This window comes from Coffea arabica, chromosome 1c (genome assembly GCF_036785885.1).
Source record: "Coffea arabica cultivar ET-39 chromosome 1c, Coffea Arabica ET-39 HiFi, whole genome shotgun sequence".
In the NCBI taxonomy this organism is placed as follows: Eukaryota; Viridiplantae; Streptophyta; class Magnoliopsida; order Gentianales; family Rubiaceae; genus Coffea; species Coffea arabica.
The window spans coordinates 53,443,247-53,462,507 of NC_092310.1; the positions used below are offsets into that span (position 1 = coordinate 53,443,247).

Below are 19,261 nucleotides of genomic sequence, written 5' to 3' on the forward strand. Positions count from 1 at the left end.
ATTCCCCGAGAACTAGGTACTCATGTTTCATTTTGATTTCCATTCTGAAGTCCAGATTCGGTCATGGATTGACCAACCCAGGAACGAAACGTCTGTTTTGGCACTCTTTGCTTGGTTACATCTTATTGCAGTATGCACCAAGTCTACAGAACCCACACAATCATTTCTCCAAAATTCTCACTTCTCAGAACGTACATACATATATTTACATACTAATGGCAAATAGTTACATTTTTTTGAAGTGATATGGACGATTCTTTCGGACCCACCATCTCCAAGATGCTATAGGGGTCCCCTTTCTCATGGTGAATTGGTGATAACGTACAAGTCTTCGAGATTTCTACATTTTCAAACCCACCATTATCACACAGGAGTTAGAGTCAGTCATGTACTCTCCTATAGGCTTCTGTAACATCATTCCAAAGCCAGTTTCTAAATATTAGATCCATCATTTAGTCATCTAAGTTGACCCATCCAGCAATTCGCATGATAAACCCTAAACTTAATTTGATCATCTGGTTCAATGGATTTCTACTATTTTCTTACTCATATATATATATATATATATATATATATATATATATATATATGTACATATAAACAGAACAGAACAGAACAAAACCTTGGCCTAGCTTTTGGTTGCAGCTGTCCAATTGTTTGGTCAGTCCATTTTTCGGTTAACCGGAGAAAGCTAATGAGACGCATTAAAATTTTTTTTAATTCTGCATCCTTTTTTTTTTTTTTTTTTTTAAATTTCTCCACTTCTTTCTATCTTCTGCAGTTCTTTCAGCAATGTGTTTGCCTTCTTTTATCATGTGTGTGGTTGTTTAAATTGATTAAGACTGATTTGTAGTACTGTTCCGTTAGTGCAGTCAAGTCTGATAAAAGGGACAGATAGATAGATGTGTTGACCTAAACTTGTGACTCCTGACGATGTCACTAGTCAAATCAAGTAAAGGCCAATTTGGGAATATTGGCACAAACCAAACTTTAATTAGGATTTAGGAATCAAGAATTAGGAAGTTGAACCATCTTATGTCATGCTAATGATGATTACCCTAGGCCTAATCATCCCTAACCTCACACAAATGATTGGAAATGTGTATGCTCCTCACATGGGTGTACATTAGCAATATGCTTCTGTGCATTGCTTTATCGCTCTTTTCGTCTATTAAGTGGTAGGGTCTTATTATTTTTTTGGGTTTCCAAAGTGCAAGTTGGGTATGAATCAATGTCTTTCGAGCCTTGAGGGCAGATTTGATACAACTGCTGCAATACATTGACATAACATAGGACCACCACACTAAATAAGGTGGATTTGATTAGAGAAGCATTGCTTGACCCAAACTCCACGAGCAACTATCATTCCTTAGGATTCTCTCTTATAAACCATCATTCCTCAAGGTTTAATTATGAAGGATCTCGGTTCCCCCACCCCCCCCCCCCCCCCCTCCCCAAAAAAAAAAAGGCAAAAAAATTTCTGTTTTAACGTTCATATCACCTTATGTTTAACAATTCTCGGGTCTTTTAAGGTTTCTTAGCCAGATGATTAGGTTTAATTGATGATCTATCCTATATCATTCAGATAATCAACTGCCTAGGTGTAGTATTATTGTCTTCGAATGCTAGCTAGCTACGAGAAAAGGTCCCAAACCTCCTCTCATCTCCTCTGAAGGAAAACAAGGGGGAAAAAAAAAAGATTCAAGAAGTCTCTCGGTTGCAATCCTTGTCAGGTTATTAGGAGTGGGGGACTCAAAAGTAAACTCATCAACAAGGCAGGGCAGGACAGGACGATACATGGATCATATGGAAATTAAAAGGAAAGGAAAGGAAAGGAAAAGAAAAGGGCAAAGTCAACTCCTTCGAGAAAAATGACGTCATCGTCCACGTCACCCTCCAGTCAGTCGGATCCTTTTTAAGAAGAGAGCCCGACTCTCTCATGATCATGGGATGTATCGCATTCCTCGTATGATCCCAGTCCACAAAACTTTTCAAAGTCATTACACCTCCCCAAGCCCGGCCACTACTTCCTCTTCCTCGCTATATAAGTAATATAACTAACAAAACAGACTAAAACCTCCACTAAACCCCACAAGCTCAGCAGAAATCCCCACACCATGTATGCACATAGCAACGCTAATATTCCTGCTACCAATGAAATTCCTTGTGTTTATTCACCACCATCATCATCAACACCAGAATTCTTCGGTCATTTTTCGGCATCTTCTTTGCCAGCCCCTTTAGCCATTCCTGTCAACGAGTACGAGTCTTCGTGTGCTCTGAAATCAGAGTTTAGTTACACTAGTACTAGCAGTGGATGCAGCAGCTACAGCTCTCCAACTTCGCTCACCAGTTATGCAACAACCAATTATAATAGTAGTTATTACAGTTCTCCAACTTCGCTAACGAGCTACGAGTCTAACTACAATGCCAATCTGATGCAAAGAAGCATCAGCAGTCACTCTCTGCTGCATAGGAACAATGTAGAGGGGTTTTCTGCCCTTGTCTCGTCCCCAACTGCATGTTACGACTCAGAAACTAGTCCTTTCAGGAAAGTGTTTAGCGCTGGCGATCTGGAGGTGAGTTTATACGCAGTCATAGGTCATGGCTTTCATTCGCAGACTGAGGCTTCTGTAAAATTCAAGTAAAAGCATGCAAATCTGCATCTTTCGCTGCTAACTCCATGCACGTACTATAAATCAATCCATGTTACAGTTCAAAAAGGTTTCTGGCTTTCAACCTGATGCATGAGGGTGTCTTACCCCAAGCATTTCTAAGTCTAAACCAAGTCTGTCTATAAACTCACTCGCATGAATGGGAATTCAGACCATATTCATCTTGCTTCCCCAAATTAACAAGGAAGGGAGCGGTGTTATTTCATTAAAAGGCCTAAAAAGGAAATTTTAGAGGCGTGTTTCTTTATAACTATGAGGTGGACCTAGGGTAAAGTCTGGTTAAGCGGCTTGAGAAGACCCGTAGAGTGATGTGTTTCTGTCCAAGAACATAGTTTGATGTCGAATAATAAGCTGCAAATCTCTTTTTTTTTTTTCTCCTTATCTTTTCGGAATCTTATGATAATAGTAGTGCTATCATTTCCCAACACTTTTCTTGCTGTAATGACTACAAGATGACAAACTTTGGGCGACTTTGAACTGACAGTGAAAATAGTCAAATAAGCTGAAAAAACAGTAGTATATTACTATGATAGAAAAAGATCATACCAGATGTAGATAAGTGTACAATTTGGAGAGAGAGAGAGAGAGAGAGAAGCATTTACTCGTCATAATCCAAACTTTCAGTTAAAAAGGGTCCAAGTTTAGTTAATTCTCTTGTTTTGCATGACTTTTAGACAATTTAACACTCAATAGATAACTATTCGAGACACTCCCCGACCCGACACCTCTTGTTATAGCAGGGTATGACTCCAAAGCAACATAGCCGTCGGGCAGATAGTTCTCTGGCGAATGAGTATAGCATCATTGAAAGTATGAGCAAAGCCTGCAGATATAGTCCAGAAGAAAAGAAAGAGAGGATTGAGAGATATAGGAGCAAGCGAAATCTCAGGAATTTCAACAAGAAGATCAAGGTACTTTTTACTACTATAGCTAACATCTATTCACGCCTTCCTCTTTTCATTTAACTCAACAGAACACGCAAGAAGCCTTATCAACGTGCATCTATACAAGCATAAATCTCCAGAGTAGCAGTGAGGTGAAAGTTTCGGATAGACAAGTAGGTGGTCCTAAGGAGAAAATAAGAAGCCTCCTAGACAAAATAGTGTGTGATTAAATCAAGTGGTGTCGGTATGATTAACACACGAAGGCACGCACAGTGTCCTTTTTCAAGTTTACCTGCATTACTTTTCAGGGTCCATGGGGGGTTCTAAGCCTCCACAGCTTTAAGTTCTCTCTTTTCGTGGGCTATTCTTGTAACTCGAATTAACTTCTCTATGATTTAGTATGAATGCAGGAAGACACTAGCGGACAGCAGACCCCGCATCAGAGGGCGGTTTGCCAGGAATGATGAGATTGAGAAGGCTTCTCAAAATCAATGGGATCAGGCTGGCATTGAGGAGGAGGACGAAGACGATGACAACTGGATTAATATCCTTGATACATTCTCAACTACTCTGATCCCATAATCGCGGGATTACATTATGAAGCTCCTAAGTTTTAATGTAAATGGAGCACCTAGTTTACGTGTTGAAGATGGTAATCTTTGATTGCAATGTACTTTTAGCATTGTCAAGGATTGCGTCTGATAAAAAGAGCTCCCTCATGGTCTTTTGTGTATTTGAGCTCATTGGCGTTTCTATTTTGTATTGATGCACTTCAACTCAAGTTCGAAGGTAGTTTTGTACATTGTCCTGTTGGTTCCATATTCGTATGTATCTGTCTATATGCTGAACGAAATGAAATGTAAACCCCTCATATTCATCTTAAAAATGATAATCTCATTTCGACATTAGATTAGGACTAATAATGTCCACATAAATCTTCTGTATCACATTGTTGCATTTTTTGGAACGCGTTTCAATCAAATTTACATAGTTGATCAGAAAATTTCACCTCAACTCCACAAACTGTGCTAATCACTAGGAACCTATAAATGATGCAAAACCTCAACTCAAATTTTGATAAACCTCGCAAAAGACAAATGCTAATGTCATATCCTGGGTTAAAATGGGACAAGCACTCAGTATAATTATGTTTATATTTTGTCATCCGATCGTACGTACTTAAATTTCTTACGTACAAATATATCATAACATTGTATTAAATATATGACAAGTATTCTATTCATGTACATCACTTTTTACTCTATATACAACAATATAATATAATTATATATCAAATAAATTTTATTTTTTTAATTAAAAAAAAAAAAGTATTAGCAATCGGACCGAACCTCCCGAGTGCTGTGGCCCCTTTCCCGTTAAAATGCATGGAAGAGACTTAGCAAAGTCAGTTTTCACCGCCAGGAAAGTGACACCTAACTAATCTACACTCTATTGATACCGGCACTATCGCTGCTACTGCTAGCCGTATCATGGGGGACTTCAACAACTTCATCCATCATGTCTATGGATACGGACCTGAACGATTGTGAGTAACAGTCATTTGGAATAATGTAATATTTTCTACTAAGACGCAACTCTACATAAATTATTTATAAGTTTTTGTAAACCTTAACAATGAAGACATAATTACTACATATAAGATCCATATAAACGATAACAGAATATCATATTTCTATTATTATAACGTTGTACAAAAAATTTATATAAAATTATAAAACATTCAAAAAATATTACATTGTTCAGAAGTCAACCGCCCCATATCTACGATGTGCTCAGCCAGCAAACCCACTTAGTTGAGCAGTCAAATGGCATAAGCAACAATAATTAGCGTCCGGAAGTTAGTACTGTAACATCGGTTATAGTGGAGGAAGGCCTCTGAAGAGTTTTATACCGTATAGCTTCGGAAAAATGGTGTCAAGCTTGTATTGGTCGATTTGAAAAACATGGGATTTGTTGCCCAGTACCACTAGCAGCAGCCTCTGGTTGCGCTAGACGCTAGCACATTAAAAAAAAAAATGTTTGGAAGAAAAATGCAGGGAGTTTCTATGCAAACTTTGCCACTTCATTCTTTGACACTCAGAAGCGGTATAATCTCCAAACTTTATCAAGCGAATTGATAAAATGTCCTTGAATATTGCATCTTTTCCTGGTTGAATATCTGAACCCCACGTCAGGCATGTCAAATTAAAATAAGAAGAAAACAAGGCACACTCAAAAACTCAGTGCGGAGCATGCATCTCTATCCATACGTGAATGTCATTAAAATATTTTTCTCATGGATGTTTGAGATCACAAATGTGAAATCGTCGGGGCTCTTAATATCTCCTAAGCAGCAATGTCTAAGGAAGAAGGCAGACATTCTTTCCCAAAATAGAAATTATAATTCCTCCAGTAAGCCGCTTGATCCATATTCCTTAAAGAACAAGCAACAAGGTATAAACAAAGGTCTAAAGAAGCTGGCACCTACCCGCTAAAGAAACCACCTAAATTATATATGGCATCGACTGAAAGATGAATACAGCTGCACAAAGCCCGTCCCTGCTCCTTTTAAATATTTTTTAAGAGCAGTGTCTGGCATTAGGAGTCATATCTGTTATTTAATATTCCAAAAGTAACAATCCTGCTCCTAATTTACTCTAATCATTTGGTCTCTCACGTTAGTGAATCATGAGCACAAGGTTACACCATTGAAGGTTATGAGTGCAAGTGTAATGACTAGCATCTGAATCTGGACGTTGTATTTTAGTTGAAGGCCACAGAAATCAAGATGCCTAGAAGTGGGAGGACGGCTGGTTGATTCTTGTCAGGACGACAGTGGCTAGCCCACTACCTGTGAATAGCCAGTCAAAAGAAGGGCAACAAATAAACTATTTCACAAAGACATAGGTTGTACACATCCTAGTGTTAAAACATGCATGAGCTTCATCATGAATCACCTGTCTACCCCCCACATGTGCAAGAGATTCTAGCCAGTTCCATTTTCTGGATTTGAACCTAATGACCCACTTCATAATCCCATAAATAGCTGAAGCACTAAAGTTTTCATCAAGTATTTAAGAAATTTGACCAAGAAATATGGTAAAACAAACAAAAGATTTTGATTACCACGAGAAATGCACAATCCACACACTGGGGAATCTTGTCAAGGTTAGACGCTAGATACAAAAGCCTATGATCTTGGAAAAGGACAGTTGTCTATATGGTGTGATAATTATGCAGAAAGTAAACAAACAGCAGCCGCTCTGCTTCCTTTTAGAGTATTATTAGCAAATAGAAAAGGAAAGAACAGAAAAAAGGTCCAACTTCCTCGGGATTGTAGAACAATAATAGGCCATAAAAAATAGCATAGCACATGAAAAGCATTATATTCAACTCGCCTAGTTTTAGCTATATATTCCAGTTACGATAAAGACCGGCACTTAGGCACATTCAAAACTTTAAAGCATTGTAGGATAATGATGATTGCCCATTTTACTCAGATAGCAACTTGTCCCGAAATGCTACCCCTGGAGTTTCTTAGCAATCACACAAGAACAATCCCAGCTAAAAAGTACAAAACTACACTAATTTTTCAATCCACTGGTCGTTGTCCTTTCCATGCTTAACTTCCCCTGCTTCCCGAAACCCTCTGTATTTATGCAATCAACCCAACTTTATGATTAAAAAGAACAAGCATAACAACAAGAGCAAAGCAACCACCATAATGGCTCCCACAATGTCGTTTTAGAAATTAAAGATAAAAATCAAGGGGTCTCACAGAAATGTCAGACATTTATGAAGAAAAACTCAGACGTAACTTTTGTTAGAATATTCGCTCAATGATATGTTTATTGCGATATGCTAGTGTAAACAGTGAATAGTTTTTTAATCACAAGATTGGACTGCATTTGCCAGCCAAACTATAGGTCAAGTGCAGTATAACACCATTTAATTTTCCACCAAAATCTACTCAGGACTTCAATAGTTCTTGCCTTTAAAGAACTTTAACGTGAACTCAAGGAAAAAAAATTTTCTGCTGAATCAATTTTTCAAATTTCTCACTGCACATTTATAAAAGCTTGAATTGGATAAGAATATTTTAAACAATTAATCAAGTCAGTTGATTCTAACAAATAAACAAAACTTACATGCACAAAATAATTACGGAAAGCGGCAATATTGACAGTCCATCCTTGCATTTTTCAGCTAATGAATATGAAGTATCAATGTTGCTATCCTTCAGGGAAATGAGTATAGAGATAATTTTACCACCAACCATGATAATTGCAGCCACAATAAACATTCATTAAACAAGATCAAAAACTCCTGAAAATGAAAAATTTTCCAATTTTCATATTCTTAATAAATTGTAGTCTCAGATGCAAGGACCAAGAATTTAAATGAAGGGGAAAATGGCACTTGAAGACAAAGGTCTTCTATGATAAAGGAAGAAGGGAAAACAACTACAGAAGAAAGGGTACAGCACTACAGCCTCAACTATTATACAGTTGTAAACCAACCGAGATCAATTTTAAAGGAAGGAAACCTTACCTACTTAGGTTGTATTTAACTTGCGAGCCTTCCTCTTGAAAGGCCTTGAATTCAAGATATGTTTGAGATTAAATGGAATCTTCTGGTGAACTGACCTTCGTTTTCCTCTGCCTCTTCCTGTATTTTACGAAAAACTGAATTAAACATAATATTGACAAAATAAAAGTAATCAGTAAACTATCAAAGCAAGAAAAACAAATGAGAATAGCAAAATGGAATGCATGATGTTACTAAAATGTGCAAACAGCAGTCCAGTAGCGGTCAGCAAATTGCACAAAGTTTAAATACTAAAACCCATTGTTAGAACAATATTCAACTCTTTTCATTCTAACTAGGGATAAGCAACGCTTTATCTACCCAGAAACAGTAGGATAGAGTGCGATCAGGAATATGAAACAGTGGAATCAACCACTGACAAAGTTAGGCGCAATTACAGGCTAGAGATTGTAAACAGATGATTCGTTAAAGTTGGACCAATGCAAAAGAATTATGTAACTGACTTTTGGCCTTTACCCTACCGTACTCTGCTCAATCCCTATCTGCCGCTAATACTTATGACTACATTCAGGATATAAGCACAGATAACTATCACAAAAAGGAGAATAACAAGTGAAGAAAAAGCAAACTTTAAGAAGTAATCGAAGGAAGAGGTACTTGAAACTTGAAGTAATAAATTTCTACAGAACCCCATACTGGACAACATATTGTCTAAAACATAATAAAATCCCCGAATAATGTAACAATGTAATAGTTGGGGACTTACATTGTAGTAGAAAAAGAATAAAAATCAATACAACTACAATGATAATACGCACGAATGAGAAAAATGCTTTTTGGTTTGAGATAATAGCATTACAGTTGACAGCATCAAACTAAAATTACAACTCAATGATAATTTCTTTCATCACCTGATACAGATTTGCTAAGAAATTGGTAATGCATTGCAACTTCACCCTTCAATTTCCTTCGTCCTTCCATCTCGTCTTCCTCCATCAGTTCAGATGCCATGTCTTCTTCAATGGGTTCGACTTCTGAAACCAGAGACCCATTTGCCTTTTTTGCCGGATCATGAGACTCCTCATTAGGAATTTCAATAGCAAAGGCAGCTAAATTTTCTAACTTTTCCTGAAATTGTTTATTTTCCCTAAACTCTTCATTTGAATGTGTATCAGACACTGCAAAAGCTGGTATTTTCTTGTTTTCCCGGTCCATCTCAATCTTGTCCACAACTGATCCACTTTCAGCATACAAACCTTTGGTGGAACTGATAGGCATCTTAGCTTCTTCACCATGGAAAGTGGATAAAACATCTTTTGAATGAAAAAGAATTTCCGCATTGGCAATATCATGACAGGTATGAGCTGTGTCAGCATCATCTGCACTATAGCGGTTTGTCATATGATCTGCTAGAGGGACCTGTTCATAACTATCTAGGCAACTTTGTGAATGCAAATTATGAAATTCTCTATCAGAAGCAGGTAAGTCTGCATCCAAGTCCTTTGCAGTTTTCAATTCCATTGTGGCAACCACATGGTTAATCTCTTTTTCCGCTAGAGTAGAATCATTTACAGATCCATTAGGCAGAGTTCGCATTTCAGAATCTTGATGTCTGGGGCTCTGATGCCTATCATTCTCAGAAGTCTGAATTTCTTCAGGCAGAAGATTAGTCCTTGACAACTCTTCAGATATCCCAGATACTGAAACAGTTAACTTAGACTCATCAGCACCAGACAGGTTTTTACCAATATCCAGTGCCTCAGATGCAGACTCTACAGCGGATAAAATCTCCTTAATCTGCAAACCATGAGAAGGGAGGCTATTTAAAGCTGAGGCAAATCCAACAGTTTTCACAGTATTATGTACACTACCAGAAGCTGAGAAAGACTTCTCAATGTCATCTAATAGCAAGTCACCTTCGCCACTCGAAATGGGATCCCACTTAAGCCAGTCACTAAATACACTTTCCTTGGGATTAACTTTTCCACTAGAAGGCATTACTTCTACTTTTATTGCGTCCTTATAGTAATGCTTTTTCCTCAATGCATTGACTATGACAGATCTGCCATAAAGAAAAAAAAAATGCTGACAGACTCAGATAAAAGCGTTGAGGGGAAAAAACACATACACACCTGCACGAAAACCTACGATTCAGCATACCTACAATTCTTGGAAACAGCAGCCTTAGCATGTTCAAATGGCAGCCCAATCAGTGAAAACAAATTTGCAACATCATAAGGCCCCCTAAGTTCAGACACAGAAGCAGCAGCACTTGAGATGACAAGATTCTTCCCTCGAGTCCAATCCACCAGTAGCTGGAAGTTTCGATTGGTTTCATGTTCAAACCAGAAGTAACAAATGTTCAATGATAGGTTTAATGAGCATTTGCAACCCAAAAGGTGGGTCTTCCAGATTATAGTCATCAAACTTTGAACTCCATCAGAAAAATCCATAAGGAGCTAAAATGCAATGATGCAATTGACTTTCATTTTTCTAGTATCTACAGAAAATGGTACATAACTCAGTATGTGATTCAGCACAGAGACTTGCAAATCAATCTGAACTAAATTCTCTCAAACTCACAACCATCAAATACTGGAAAAGGAATATGGCAAGTTAAGCTATGTTGTACACTGAAAGTTATGCTTCGAATAAAATTAGGTGATGAAGAATTTGTTTCCAGTAGGTATGCTGTATGCCTATACTTTTAAACTAGTGTTATCACCATCATTAAAGCGAAGCTAGAAAAGTTGGTGTGTACATCTCATTTAACATATCTCTATTTCACTTGAAACAACTAAAACAAGTGTCATCTCAAGTTTAATATCATTGCAGAACTCTGATCAACACTTAAATGCTTTCACAGGCATTCCATTGGAAGTAGGGACCACTATGAATTTCCATGACGAAAGTCAATAAAGCCAAGCTGCAACTTATTTCAGAGTTTTAGGAAGAAAAAAAATCTCCAGAACTCACCTTGCAATTAGATATTGTTTGCCTCCTCACTTGAGCATCTACAATGAGACTCGAATAACTGATCTCAAAATACACCCCACGCTGCATGTAATTTGTATACACAATTACCACTGTGAGAAACTATCACTTTGAATGAGATTGATTTTATGCAAAAAAAAAAATTACATATTCCATCCACATGCACACAAAGAAAGACTTTTCAGTCTTCCCAACCTGTGACAGCGATGATCACAGTGCAGTAACCTAACTAGTTACAGATACCCCCCTTCCCTTCCTTCCCCCATTTCCACAGGTCTATGACATCAATCACCAATCAATAATGGATTCCCAGGTGAATGAAGATTAACTAAGCCTAAGATCTTGTAAAATAACTTCTATTCGACTTCGAGAGCATTTATGGCAGCGTGCACAATCACCCCTTATTTTAATCATATTACAAAAATAGTATAGACCAGTTTCCTTGTAATAATGTCTGCACGCTCTTCTCTCCCCAAACCAGAGGCAATAAGGGCAGGGGCGGTCCTACCTATCCCTACAATTGAAAACAAATGAATCCAAAATGCCTCAATGTTGTTTGTGTTTAACTAAGAACAGCACAATGATCACATTAAATTGCAACTATATCTCAAATTTCTAAGGATCATGAGTTCGTAGAGAAGCCAATAATGAAGAAGAAACCTTAACGGCAGCTTTCACCATCGATTGCTTGAGCCGAAATGGCAACTTCTCGGAAAAATCAATAGCAATGATATCAACCTGAATTCATAAAAACTAACCGTTAAAAACAAATACGTGAACACTTATATACAATGGAAATACAAATTAAACAAATTAGTATTTGTATCCCCAAGTTTCATACTTGATTCCTATCATCATGCTTATAAAATCCCAGATATTAAATATTCACAAATTAAAGTAAAGAAAATTAATTAAAAATTAAAAATACAAATGAAAATGAAAAAAAGAAACAAACCTCAGAGGTTTGGCAAGCCTGCTCGAAAGCATTCTGATTTATGGGCCTTACAGCGACTATATCGTAGCTTTTAATAACAGGATTACCCGAATTAAGAGCGGCAGCTTGAGCCGGGCAATCAATAACGACAGTTAATCGGGAGTACTGACGGAAAGGGGTGGAAACGGGGACGTTTAAGAGGTCACGGTGGAACTTAACGGAGCTAGAAAAAGAAGGGGCGTGTTTGAGGAGAGAAGAGAGGGGGAATAATGAGGTGGAGCAACGGTCCGATTCGGACATAACGCCTTTAATTACACGGTTGTAAGCGACTCCGGTGTAGCCTAGCTCGGCGGCTTTGATGACGAGCTTGAGGCGGTTTGATTTGTAGGTGGTGGTTTCGGTCACATGGCGGTCGGACTCGTTGTATGGAATGTTCAGGTCGAAGAACCCCATTCCTTTTCCTTTTTCTCCTTTTCTTTTCCTTAAATATTTTTGTGCTTCTTCTTTGTTGGATGTAAATGCTCGTGGAATTTGGAGTTTGGAGGGAAGAAACGGCGGGGAGTGCTGAAAGGGTTGTTGTGCAAAAGTTTCGTGCGGTACCTCCTCCTACTCGCAGTCCTTTCAAGTAACCACTGTTTATTAAGCTAGCAGAAAAAAACACGAACTAAGTACTAAAATAAGTATGATCTTAACCAACGGGTGATTTGGTCAATCGAGAATAATGTTTGGACAGTGCAGAGGCCCGTCCTGGGCCTAGACACGTGGTAGCCCAAGAATGACAGAGCTGAACTTGGATCCCAGGCCCCTGACAGCCGTCCTGGGACACACCGCCACTAGGGCATCAAAAGGCTCCAGGGAACAATCCCGCAGAGGACGGGGAGAATTCCCCTCGGCGCTGGATTGATGCTATATCGGGTAAGTTCCGAAACGTATGGAGATCAGACTCTCGAGCAGGTATAAATGGTAACGCACACCAACTACACAAGGTACGCTCACTATTAACTAAACACTCCCAACAGTTTTACTCTCAGTGAAATCCACTCACCGGAAGACTAATTTGACCGTCGGAGTGCCTCCAGGAACCACCTCAGGGCCCCCCCTGCTAGTCACCCTAGAGATCGTTTCTTGTTTGTTTTGCAGAGCTAGAACGCGCTCTCCTCATCAGCACGCCGAGCTCATCAGGTCAGCTCGGTCCGGGGAAGTTCAGTGCTTCTTCAGACAGCAAATTAGTTCAAATAATATTTCGTTTGCATGATAAATATATTTTTTAATTCATTTTTTTATATTTTTTATCACCTTTTTATCTCATATATATCATATTATAAAAAATTTTACAATAATTATTTCAAATAATACTCAATCAAAACAAACCTGCTGATTTGGTTGGAAGCGAAAAATTGAAAGCACGCTTTTTGGTCAATATTCATTTTCCCTCATTTCCTATTCACTTGAGCAAAAAAATAAATTATGTGTTACTATCATGAGTTTTATTTTTCCCCAATCGGTACTTGTCTATCTTACACTTACTCCTACTCCTATTTTAACATATTTCAAGAGGAAGAGTCCAACTGAACCTATTAAAAACCCAACGGAAACTGAACTACAATTAAATTAGACGAGTGCACTATACATTCGTATGGATTCAAACCACTTAAAGTGGCAAGTCACATATAGTAGCAATTTGTGGGAAATAAGGTTTGTACCTTAACCTCTCACCCCACCAAGCATTAAAGTTATGGTGGTGGCCAACCACCCAAATAGCTGTTGGTTCCATGTATCATAAGTGAGACATAATTAACGATTAAGGACTACATACTATAGTTAAATCATACGTATGTAAAGTCTATGAGCTTGACATATTGTATGATCAAAGAGAAATAATTTGGTTTGTCTTTAACAAAAAAATAAGTATATTTTAATGAAATAGAAAATAATGGGAATGAAAAGACAGAGATGTGCTATGGACCCAATTTTAGTATAGATGACTTGTAATTGTGAACTTAAATTAGGGTAAAATAAAAAATAAAAAAAAAACCTCCTGTGGTTAAGCTAACCTACAAAAAAGCCCTTTATAATTTCAAATCATACATTTCGACCTTTTATGGTTTGAACTATTTTAAAACAGTAATGAAAATTGTCAAAAATAACGAAGGTAGACGAAATGACACAATTATCCTAATATATATAAGCAATAAAAGACCTTCTACCAACCATCATGTTAAGCAAACTTATGGAAAAAACCCTATGCTTAAATCAACCTATAGGGAAAAAAAATCCCCATGTGGTTATATGTTACTATCACTACCGTTCTCTATCTTTTGCCGCCATTTTCTATTGCCTCATTCTCCTCCATCCCAATCCCTATTCCTCTCATTTTTTGTCCACTATCTTTTCTCTCTCTCTCTCTCTTCTTATTTCCCTCCCTTGCACCCCCTTCTCTCCCATTGCGGCCCTATTTTCATCTCCTTCCCTTGACCAATCTATCACTAGAATGAAGGAAGAAGATGCAGAGGAAGGGCAATCTAGTTTGCGACCTCTTCCTGCACCCTCTTCCCTCTTTCCCGCGGCTAGCTATGGTTACTAAAAGAAGATATGGTATAAGGAAGTAGCTATGAAGGGAAGAGAGGGAGCAGGATGTAGTAGAGGGGGTGGGAGGGAAGGAAATGGAAAGGAATAGAGGGATGAAAGAAAGGAATGAGGCAGTGATAAAAAGAGTGGGCGATGGTGGAAGGTGAAAAATGTTGGTGGCAAGAGACGGGGGTGGTGGTGGAGAAATAGATGATAGTGGTATTTTATTTTAATTTATTTATTTTGTGTATAGAAATGAGGTGAGTTTATTTACGATATTTTATTTATTTATTTATTTTGTGCATGGAAATAAGGTGAGTTTTATTTGAAATTATTTATTTATTTATTTTATGTATAGAAATAAGGTGAGGTGTATTTGGGAGTTTTAGGTTGTTTTGAAAATTTTATGAGTTTTAAAGGATTTAATATGTATATCAGCTAAAATTTTGATTTAAAATTTATTTTTCATATCAAGCAACCTCAAACTCATTAATTTAAATAATTTTTGTTAATTTTTCACATTAGTTCAAACTACGAGTTATTGGATCGTATGATTCGAAAATATAAGAAACTTTTTTTCTGTATGTTCGTTGAACCACAAGAGACTTTTCTATATTATAACTCTAAAGATATAATAGGTATATCAACTAAAATTTTGATTGTTTTAAGTACAAATGCTTGTAAAAGAAACTCACGTATTTCAAACTTGTTATTTTAGACAATTTCCATCATTTTTTAAAATTAATTCAAATTATAAAGTATTGGAGTGTATGATTTAAAACTATAAGGGATTTTTCTATATTTCGCTTAACTTTTAGGGGATTTTTTATATTTTACCCTTTAAATTAACTTGTTGAAGATGTCTTAATTAAATGACTAAAGTTGAGATTCTTGAAGTTAGAGATTTTAGATCCAAGTATCTTATCCTCTACCTACCAGCTTTTACCCCTTGCTAAAAAACTAAAAATATTACGTATGACCTTGATTGTTATTACTTTTGCAAGAGATATAATGTCGTTCTTTGCCATTGATTGTTACTATTACTTTTGCACGAGATAATAATGTCATTCTTTGCGGCAACCACCGTTCTCCATTCTTTGTTTTGAATGGAGGGAAAGCTACGTGAAAAGTGCAAGGAAGTGAAGCAAAGAAAAATAAAAATAATCTTCTAATTTACTTTTGCTCATTGAATAGGTGATTTTTGACCCGACTCGGATAGCTGAAGCGCACTCTTGGTTGGAGAAGTAACTTACTCGCAGATCACCTGCTTAGTTTATCAGAGACGGGGCTAGGTCCCCGGATTTTCCTCCGACGATCTAGTTAGTCATTTGACAATATGAAATACGGAATATTTTCACAGGGTTTTAGGCTTTTACCAGGAAAAATGTCATTTTCTTAATGGAAGGTCCTAATATTTATAGGGGACAATTTGGAAGAAAGGACTGTGGGGTCCAGGTCATTCGAAATTTGACTAAGACAGCATATCACCTTGACTCGACAACTCTGGGCAGTGGACAGGGTGTCAGGGCAGTGAGCAGAGTGTGTTAGAGGTCATATCCACTACTTTTCGGTTGTTAAATCCTTTAAACAGGACCTTGGTAATGATGTGAATCACAACTTCGTCCTGAGGTGACAGTGGATGCTGAGTCCATCTCGGTCATCGACAGGTACGGGGTAGGCGAGGTGATAATGACGGATGGAGTCCCACTATGATGGACTGGAATACCTCCTCGGTGGATCCGAGCTGGGATGACCATCCTTACTCATTAAGAAAATTTTTGAGAGAAAATGAGAAAGCTAGTTGACAATTACTAACAGTTATCAAAAATTTTGTCTAAGTAACCCATTTTCCATCAAAACTTTACAAAAAATTACGAGCCACAAAATGTAGAAAAGAGAACGAAAGAGCAAGAAAAATTTTGCCTACTTTCTTGCTAACCAAAAAATACACGAAAGAAATTTAACTATTTTCTTCGCCTTTTCTTGCTAACAAATGCTATATAAGTATTACAAGACAAGTTGGAATATTTCAAGCTTGCTAATAATTTAACCACAACATAGTTGCCCAATATTTCCGCATTAAGCCCTAATTACCAAATATAAGTACAAAATGTCTTTGTTTGGATCGTAATTTTTTAAAGAAAATTTTTTATATTTTTTGTAATTATATTTTTCAATTACTTTTTTACTTCAAATATGTTAAATCGTTACAACAATTTTTTTTATTTACAAAAACTCCACAAAATGGCAATTCAAACTAAATATTAACCTGTACGAGATACTTCTTCCACTCCTATTTAAATGACCCAAACCTAGTGTTCACTGTTATTAAATCAAGAAAGCATTGGAGAAATTTTTTTTTTTTTTTTTGCAAATTTATCCTTATTTATACTCTCAACTTTCTTGAGTTAGGATTATAAAAAAAGTAAATTTTACATACAATATTAACGTATACATTATCATGGTTGGATAGATGATACACCAATAAATTTTAAATTTTAAATTTAAATTTTGCATATGTATCATATATCTAATGGTAATAGTGTATACACTGATAATGTATATAAGATTAATCCTTATAAAAAACTAAATGCAATGTTTATAGCGTTAAACTTAAAAGTAGTTGAAAATATATGAAAGATAAATGGTAGCTTTGAAAAGTTAGGTAAAATCATTATTGAATTTTAGAAAGAGTAAATCTTATATACACTGACAGTGTATACACTATCATCGTTGGATTCATGATATATGTGTAAAAGTTGAATTTTAAATTTAAAATTTACATAGTTGTCGTTCATCTAATATTGATAGTGTATATATTATCGGTGTAGGAAAGATTAATTCTTTTTAAAAATTAATGAAGTTTCTCAATCTAAGAGCTTCGGATATTCAAGTCACTTAAATAGGAAAAAGGAGGGAGTAACGAGAGTAGGAAACCCGACAACCCGATCAGAACGCTCCGCCCGTCACGAATCCATCTTCCCCCAAAATCCTCATCAGAGCGGTTAACCGTCCCCGCCTAATTTTTAACTTTTCTCCAAATCCAAATTCCGAAACCGTTTCAAACTTTTCGCACCAAATTCCGAAACACAAAATGTATTTTAAAATCAACACCTCCACGTCATCGATCCTTGTCGCTCCCCGAAAATGCATCCCAACTGTCCATCCATAAAAAATCAACCGTCGAAAACATCTGTGAACTCCCACTCTGGATCGACCCCTCATTAGATCCCGAGCAATTTTCCTCAATCATCACCGCTATAAATTAACACCCCCACCCACCGCCTTTTCACAACCCTATCACTCCCACTGCTTTCCCTCTCTTCGATCCAGGTTCCTTTTTTCTTCTCAATAGATGCCACTCTTACTGCATTTCTAACAGCATTTTTCTTCGCATAATTTGTTTTTTGCATTTCTAACAGCATTTTTCTTCGCATAATTTGTTTTTTCTTTCGTTTCATCTCTTGAGCTACGATCATTTCTAGCTAAATTATGAATTGGTATTTGTTTCTTTGGTAATCCATCCTCATTTTACATTTTTTAAATAAATTCAGCTGAAAATTCCGTTCAATTAATCACTTTTTTTTTTTTTCCTTTTGATGCTTCGTGTATTTCATAATTTCACCACTGGGCCTAAAATGTTTCCAGTTTTTTTTTTTTAAAAATAATTTTGGGGGTATTTTTGTGGGTTAACTTAGTTTTCTGGGTTTATCTTTTGTGTACATTGTTTTTTTTTTTTGGGGTGAACTTTTGTTCACTCGAGCTTAATTTCTGTCAAATTAATCCTTAATTGTTCTTCATTTTGTACAGAAAAGCAAGAGATCCATCTCCAGTTTTCGTACCTAGCAATTGAAAATGTCGGGCCGTGGAAAGGGGGGCAAAGGATTGGGAAAGGGCGGAGCAAAACGTCATCGTAAGGTTCTCCGCGACAACATCCAGGGCATCACAAAGCCAGCAATCCGCCGTCTGGCTCGTAGGGGAGGAGTGAAGCGTATCAGCGGTCTGATCTACGAGGAGACTCGTGGGGTGCTTAAGATTTTCTTGGAGAACGTCATCCGTGATGCCGTGACCTACACAGAGCACGCCAGGAGGAAGACGGTGACGGCCATGGATGTTGTGTACGCGCTCAAGAGGCAGGGCAGGACACTGTATGGCTTCGGTGGATAGAGAGACTGGGGGGAAAGGGTAGAATTGACTTTTGTTGGTTTTGCAGAAGTCTTGCTGTCAAGAAAGAGGAAAAAGATTGAAACAAAAAAAAAAAAAAGAAGAAAGAGGAATGTGCTCGTAGTTTAATTGTGTTTCTTTCTGTTGTCCTGGGATTAGAGTAATGGTAGTGTAATTAGGGGAATTAGTAGTGATTAGGTGGTGTATTTTTGTGTCGTGGTTCATGCTTTGTAAGCTATGCCCTTGGGAATGGTATTTTGGTGATTAATGAAATGATTACTTTGTTGGTTTCTTGTAGATTATGCGAATCTAGCATTGTGATTCTGTACGCTTTTCACTTCAGCGAGAATCCTTCCACGGAACGCCGTTGTTTTTATTGACTTTTGATGAAGTATGGGGATGTAAGCCTTGTTGCGGTTTACTTGTTTTTTTCTTGAAAACCAAAGACGAGCCCAGTTCGATGGTACGCTGCAGAAAATTGCAGAGTTCGACAG

At 37.2% G+C, this 19,261-nt stretch overlaps 3 protein-coding genes across 11 annotated transcripts; 2 read left to right on the top strand and 1 right to left on the bottom strand.

The window, feature by feature from the left end:
• The first annotated feature begins 1,694 nt into the window (after positions 1–1,694).
• Positions 1,695–4,292, top strand: LOC113742579 (uncharacterized). Of its 3 annotated transcripts, none has more exons than XM_072077536.1 (3): positions 1,700–2,579; positions 3,413–3,586; positions 3,959–4,292. In XM_072077536.1, the coding sequence occupies exons 1-3, from the start codon at positions 2,118–2,120 to the stop codon at positions 4,139–4,141; spliced, it is 819 nt and encodes a 272-aa protein (XP_071933637.1). In that variant the 5' UTR covers positions 1,700–2,117; the 3' UTR covers positions 4,142–4,292. The 3 variants fall into 3 exon arrangements, with proteins under 3 accessions (XP_071933640.1, XP_071933637.1, XP_071933638.1); XM_072077537.1 differs by having other exon boundaries at positions 1,703–2,579; positions 3,416–3,586; XM_072077539.1 differs by lacking the exon at positions 3,413–3,586 and having other exon boundaries at positions 1,695–2,579.
• Positions 3,174–12,872, bottom strand: LOC113742587 (protein GAMETOPHYTE DEFECTIVE 1-like). 7 transcript variants are annotated; one of them, XR_011839991.1, is made up of 8 exons: positions 12,057–12,871; positions 11,762–11,839; positions 11,084–11,164; positions 10,268–10,422; positions 9,019–10,169; positions 8,111–8,227; positions 4,909–5,095; positions 3,174–3,498 (listed from the first exon to the last, which is right to left on the bottom strand). XR_011839991.1 is itself a non-coding variant. In XM_072077527.1 (7 exons), the coding sequence occupies exons 1-6, from the start codon at positions 12,486–12,488 to the stop codon at positions 8,115–8,117; spliced, it is 2,010 nt and encodes a 669-aa protein (XP_071933628.1). In that variant the 5' UTR covers positions 12,489–12,872; the 3' UTR covers positions 3,174–3,498; positions 8,111–8,114. The 7 variants fall into 7 exon arrangements, 6 of the variants coding, with proteins under 6 accessions (XP_071933628.1, XP_071933624.1, XP_071933634.1 ...); XM_072077527.1 differs by lacking the exon at positions 4,909–5,095 and having other exon boundaries at positions 12,057–12,872; XM_072077523.1 differs by lacking the exon at positions 3,174–3,498 and having other exon boundaries at positions 4,761–5,095.
• Positions 12,873–17,803: 4,931 nt separating this feature from the next.
• LOC113728505 (histone H4) lies at positions 17,804–19,064 on the top strand. The gene is made up of 2 exons (XM_072077543.1): positions 17,804–17,936; positions 18,414–19,064. Exon 2 carries the CDS (start codon positions 18,459–18,461, stop codon positions 18,768–18,770), a length of 312 nt encoding a protein of 103 aa, XP_071933644.1. The 5' UTR covers positions 17,804–17,936; positions 18,414–18,458; the 3' UTR covers positions 18,771–19,064.
• Positions 19,065–19,261: the final 197 nt, after the last annotated feature.

Bases quoted from the DNA above. Each gene is read 5' to 3' on its own strand.
- LOC113742579 (XM_072077536.1), top strand. From the start codon at position 2,118: ATGTATGCACATAGCAACGCTAATATTCCTGCTACCAATGAAATTCCT. The intron at 2,580-3,412 runs GTGAGTTTATAC...CTCTTGTTATAG, and splicing joins TTAGCGCTGGCGATCTGGAG to CAGGGTATGACTCCAAAGCA. The intron at 3,587-3,958 runs GTACTTTTTACT...TCTATGATTTAG, and splicing joins ATTTCAACAAGAAGATCAAG to TATGAATGCAGGAAGACACT.
- LOC113742587 (XM_072077527.1), bottom strand. From the start codon at position 12,488: ATGGGGTTCTTCGACCTGAACATTCCATACAACGAGTCCGACCGCCAT. The intron at 10,423-11,083 runs GTGAGTTCTGGA...CGAAACTTCCAG, and splicing joins AAACAATATCTAATTGCAAG to CTACTGGTGGATTGGACTCG. The intron at 10,170-10,267 runs GTATGCTGAATC...TCTTTATGGCAG, and splicing joins GCTGTTTCCAAGAATTGTAG to ATCTGTCATAGTCAATGCAT.
- LOC113728505 (XM_072077543.1), top strand. From the start codon at position 18,459: ATGTCGGGCCGTGGAAAGGGGGGCAAAGGATTGGGAAAGGGCGGAGCA.